This window comes from Vigna angularis, chromosome 6, assembly GCF_016808095.1.
Source record: "Vigna angularis cultivar LongXiaoDou No.4 chromosome 6, ASM1680809v1, whole genome shotgun sequence".
Taxonomy (NCBI): Eukaryota; Viridiplantae; Streptophyta; class Magnoliopsida; order Fabales; family Fabaceae; genus Vigna; species Vigna angularis.
In genome coordinates this window covers 27,014,454-27,020,660 of record NC_068975.1, presented here as the reverse complement: position 1 = coordinate 27,020,660, position 6,207 = coordinate 27,014,454, and the positions used below count along the sequence as shown (strand labels likewise).

The window sequence follows — 6,207 nt, the reverse complement described above, 5'->3', positions numbered from 1 at the left end:
TGATTTATTATTTTTTTAGATAAGAAAAAAATCATTTTAGATTTTTTTAAATGAAATTTAAAAATAGATATCACGTGATGCGAGGATCTAACCAATATCAAAAGAAACTAGAAAAACCTCTTTTTTATTATTTAAAACGAGTTATTTGTGAGTAGTAAAATAATGTCTATAGAAGAAAATGTCAAAGTTAAATATACAAGAAAAACGCATACAGTATAATATAATACCCAAATCAAAAGAAAAAAAAAGTGGAAGTGACATACATTACTTGATGAACGTTTGACAAGTGTACCCATCATTATTGTATTAACAAAATATCGTCCTTTGGGATTGAATGAATTGAGTACTAGATTGCTAATTGACATAATTTTGAGCAACAAAAATATCAAGTGAAATGATGAACATAAAGAAGTGATAGGAATTCAAATAATATAAACAAAGTTAGAGAATTGATTTCATACGTTTTCATACAATTTTTGCCCTTTTCCAATTGATGTTTGAATTGTAATTATTCACTTGAGTTTATTAATAGCTTGTTTCCCCCTAATTCCTTAAATAAACAAACTTATATATTGAATTCTAACTCCCAAACTCTTAGGTCAATTACAAAATTCAATAAAATCACGAAGAACAATTGTTATCTCAATTGTAAACTAAGTAGCTATGCTCAATTTCCCAATTGTAACATCTAATTTGTTCGCAAACAATCCCCAAATTACCAATTGTGAAATCGCTCATAGAATAAACATCAGAACATAAACAGAACACTGAGATAATTTAAATTAATAAAGCATTAATTAAAAAGGTTCATAAATTATAATCCAAAAGTATTACATCAATCCTCTAATAAAAAGAAAAATTAGTTCTGCATAACATAAAACTCTCAAGAAAAACTAAAGGAAGAAGAAGAAGAAGTGTACCTCCTTTCTTGATGTGCCGTTTCTCCACAAAAATCACATCCAAAATCTTCATCCACTTTTCCACTAATTTCTTGTTTTTAGGAGAGTGGTTACTCCCTCTAACTAACTTGTCTTTATTTCTCTATTTTGTAATCTCTTTAAATCCACGTAATATGAGAGGTTAATAACTACTTTGAAAATTTTTACTACTCATGAAAAAATCCACAATCTGCTTGTGTTCTTCTCTAGTTTCAATTTCATTCTCCTAAATCAAATCCGCAGGTTGTGGAAAAAGCCACAACTCAATTGTGAAACTCTTTGGTTTGCTATATGTTTCTCTCGAGACAAATCCACAAGTTGAGTTGTGAAACTATATGATTTCGACTCTGTATTTTGGAGACAATTCCACATGTTGTGGAAACGTTCACAGCTAAGTTGTGAAACTCTCTGGTTTCAACTTTGCATCTTGGACATCAATTCTTCTAAAGTTGTAATTTTAACACTTAAAAACACTTACCTACAAGAAAAACACTAAATCCAAATGTACGATTCGAAACAAAGACAATGCATGATGAAATCACTCAGTTAATGCAACTATGTATGCAAATGGCCTAAATTAAAATATAAATGCAATTACATTTTATTCACACATTAGTACTTTAATGATTTCTTCCTTAATAATTGTTGTTGGTAAAGGTCCCTTTATGTGAGAACTTATTCATCTATATAATATCAAGTGTCAAAATGGGTCACCGGTTCGACCCACCACGGGTTGGTCATTTAGTGAGTCAACCCAACCTGACTCATTTATTAGCGAGCCGAAAAAATTTGAGCCCAACCCAACCCACAATGGGTCAGTGGGTTAAACGGGTTGGCCCACTAGCTCAATGAATCATAAGTTTTTTTTTTTAAATTTAAAACATACATTGTTTTTTGTAATTCAAATTTAAATAATTTCACTCTAAAATGATGTTAAACTCTAAAGAGAAATCAAAATAAAAAAATTAACATACAACTCAAATGTAATCTAAAAGCAAACAAAAAAAACGTAATATTGATAATTTTTTTATGACTTGTCCATTTATAACATTAGAGTCTTCAATGGATAAATTTATAATATTTTGCTTTATTGAAACATTTTTTTTCTTTATTCTCATCTACAATACAATCAAAAAATGTTAACTAATAATATTAAAAAAATAATAATTAAATTAAATTAAGTGGGTTAGTGAGTCGGGTTAAAAGTTGGCTCATATAAAAAAAATTCATTTTTTCAAACCAACTCGAACCGAACCCGTGATGGGTCAGGTTGGCTCACGGGTTTTAACCATTCTGACAATACTAACCAAGATATTATTTCTAACTATCATCAGGAATATTACTTATAATTATTAGTATAATATTGATTCAAATTATTATCGTATTAAAAACATATTTTTATCTAAAAAGTCACATTTCAAAAATATTTTCTAGTGACTTGTTATGTGAGGGGTATGAAAAGCAACGAGAATATGAAGATATGCATAAAATTCTTAGATTGTTTAGCTAAATTAAAATTTGAAAATTATATATTCTTTTTAAAGAAATTAAAGTTTTAAAATTAAATTGTATATTCTTTTAAAGAAATTTATTTTATTTAAATTTTTTCTTTTTTTTCCCCACCATTAATCATTATTGTTTTAACTTTTTATAACTTTTTATTTTATTTTATTTTTTCATTATTGGGTGTTGACAATATAAAAAACCAAAAATAATTATTTTAAAGTTTATGTGATAAATCTATACTGTATTTTTTTTATTACAAATAAAATTAAAATACTAGAGATTTATTTTATAAAAAATAAATGCAATTAAAATTATCAATAAACTGCAATTATAATAAATTATTAAGTAGTAATTTTTTCTATTTTTTAATTCATAAAATAATTATTACATTAATTATAATTGGTGTGATTTTAATTACTTGAATATTCAGCATAGTAATATAAATATAAATAATATATATATATATATATATATATATATATATATATATATATATATGTATATACATATTCAAAATGTATGTGTGAAAGAAAAAGAGTTTAATTAAAAAGTAGGTAAATCAAGAAATGAAATTATAGGGGTGAATGAATTGAGCAGTGGATGCAGAAAAAGCTAAAATAATTAGTAAAAGGGGTGCAATGAGCAAAAGCTAAAATAATAAATAAAAGTTATACTTTTTTATATTGATGCTTGAGATATAGTTTAGAGTTGCATTAGATCTTTTGATTGAATTAGTTTAGGTTATGATAATTGATTTTACTTTGATTGTAATTTGTACAGATTAGTTTTTAGTTTTATTGGTTTATAGTGTGTTAGTTTTGTTTAGTTAGTTTCTAATAGTTCCTATTGATCTAATTGAGAGTAGTCATATAATATTTTCATTCCATGAGCAATGTGTAAAAGTTAGATGATTGTTATACTCCTTTTTTATTCAGTTTTTGAGATTTGTACCAATATCACTGTAGATTTTATTATAATCTTTAACTATTTGATTAATCTGATTAACACTTGTGTTTTTAGAGTGTATCATACATGTTTAGTGTCTCTATACATCATTATATCATACTAACTAGAATACCAGATTTAGTTTTTGTTTTAGGTATTTTAGATTTTTCTTTTCTTTTATTTTATTTCACTTTATATGTCTTTCTTCTTTTAAAGAGATTTTAGAATTTTTTTTCTTTTAAAATTTCATTTCTTTTGATTAAATGTCCCCACCTTATTTAATAATAAATAGTAAATAATAAAAGAATTTTTCTTAACTTCTTAAACTTGATTTTATCGTAATCCTGGGATTGATACTTTATTTAGCACTATGCTACATTATGGGAACCAAGTTTTTTTGAATTTTTTGCAATAAAAAAGCTTTTTAGCACTAATACATGTATTTTTACTACTTGTCTCTTTTGATTCATACACTTATTTTTATTTTACTTTTTAAATAACTACTTTTTTAAACTCAAAATAATTATTTCATGAATTTTACCTTTTAAATTAACGTCTTTTTAAATTTAATATTTTTTATTATTTATTTATAGTAAAATGTTATCTACAAATAAATAAAAACAATTTATATATAAAATATACAAATTATTTATATTTTTTTTTATAATTATAATGATAATAATAACTTTTTTATTTTTTATTATTATACTAAAGTCCAGTAATTACAAGGATTAGTTTTCGCAAACATTAACATATATATGTAATCACAAATAAAAAAACCTTTACAGCCAATCAGTGCTGTTCAGGAGACTTTGTACGAAAACCTATATTGGAACACGAACTTTTGAAACAATAATTGGAAATGAAATAGCAAATAGTTGAATATTTTCTTAAATAAAAATAATTAAAACTAGCTAAATTTTGATTACAAAATAATTTAATAAGAGAAGCTTTGGCTAAAAATTGTAAAAATGATGCATTTTGAAGAAGCTTCCAAGGCAACCTAATCTTAAAATTAATGATTATTAAAATTTTGTTTTTTCGGTTTTCTCTTCCCAGCGCATGAAAGAAGACACACCTGTATTGTGATATGATCCAGTAAGTCTGACAAACAAAAGTAACCTTCGCATGTGTCTGGAATGGCAGCCACGCGCTCACGAGGCAAAACTATATAAGAACAAGCGATGAGAGAGAGTTTTGCATCGACGCAAAGAGTGACTGAGTGGTAGTGTGATCACCGTAGCAGCACCATCTTCTCCGTCCCGTTCCGTCGAAGCTTCCAAAAATCATGGCCCAGATTGGACCATACCAGCTCATAGAAATCAATGTGATTTCGGCCCAAGATCTACCCCAGGTCTCCAAACCCGTTCGGGCTTACGCTGTGGGCTGGGTCCACCCAGACCGCAGACTTACCACCCAAGTTGACCATGAGGGTAACACCAACCCCACGTGGGACGAGAAGTTCGTGTTCCGCGTTGATGACCACCTCCTCAATTCCGACAACGCAGTCATCATGATGGAAATCTACGCTCAGACATGGCTAAGCCCCGTCCTCATCGGCACCGTCGCCGTTCACGTCTCCAACCTCCTCCCCAAAAGCCGGAAACCAAAGCCCCGCTTTGTCGCGCTCCAGATTCTCCGCCCCTCCGGTCGCCCCCGGGGAAATCTCAACATCGGTATCACCCTCCTCGACAACACCATGCGGAACATGCCACTCTATTCCGAACTCAGCTCCTCCGGAGACGATGAACTAATGGAAACTAGGAAAAACAAAAAAGTAATTACCGAGGAGGACCGTGAAAAGCACTCGCCTTTGGAAACTGCTAGTGTTTTGACGCTGCAACGTTGTCAGAACGAGAAAAACGATTCCACCATCAATGACTACACCTACCGCGGGACTGCGAAACGTTACGGCTACGATGAGCAGGATTCGGAAATGGGTGTGCGGAAAGGCGGCGTCTCCAACGAAGACTCGCTCATTTCGGACGTGGGGCCCTCGACATCGGTGGTAGCTGCGGCGATCGCGAAGGGGTGGTACCCCATGCCGCCGCCGCGTACGGCCGAAAGTTCTATGGTTGACGGGTGGTCGGTGAATAGCGGGAATGAGGCTGTGGTGAAGAAGATGGAGAAGTGGAGGGCGGAGCTTTCTCCGGCATTTGAGGATTACGGTGAGGAGCGGATGAAGCTTCGGCAGACGCCGCAGCGCGAGGGGAGGACGCCGAAACGCGAGGGGAGGACGCCGCAACGCGTGGGGAAGACTCCGCTGCGCGTGGGGAAGACGCCGCATCACGTGAGAAAGACGCCTCAGCGCGTGGTACAGACGCCTAGGCGTGGGGTGAGGCGCCGCGAGCCGTTCTCGTGCTTTGGAACGGTGTTTGGGTGTGAGATAACGATTACTTGCGCGAAGGGGAACCGGCAGAGGAATAACGGAGATGAAAAGAGTCGTCTGACTGCGGAGTCGTCTGAACTGACCTACGATGAATCGTTTATTTGAGGAATTGAGGAAAGCAGCTCCACTTTATGCATGCCATAGAACACTCAGACACAACCTCTTCTATGCAACCACCCAAAACCAAAACCCTTTTGTTTTCCTACATTAATGTATTTTCTTAATTCTTTATCATCATCTTTAATTATTTATCTAAATCTTCTTATTTTTTTCATTATTAGTAATCAATGTTATATTTTTCATAAGAATAAAATATAATAAAAATAAGAGAATATGTACATCATAGAATAAAATATAATCAAATTAAACACTTCATTCCAAAATTATACGGTATGATATAAATTATGTTTAAAAGTTTATTTTTTCAAA

The 6,207-nt window shown here is 31.7% G+C and overlaps 1 protein-coding gene across 1 annotated transcript; it reads left to right on the top strand.

Annotated features, from left to right (window-relative positions):
• Nucleotides 1-4,677: 4,677 nt before the first annotated feature.
• Nucleotides 4,678-5,883, top strand: LOC108344317 (uncharacterized). Its single transcript, XM_017582775.1, has one exon. It carries the CDS (start codon nt 4,678-4,680, stop codon nt 5,881-5,883), a length of 1,206 nt encoding a protein of 401 aa, XP_017438264.1.
• Nucleotides 5,884-6,207: the final 324 nt, after the last annotated feature.

Bases quoted from the DNA above. Each gene is read 5' to 3' on its own strand.
- LOC108344317 (XM_017582775.1), top strand. From the start codon at position 4,678: ATGGCCCAGATTGGACCATACCAGCTCATAGAAATCAATGTGATTTCG.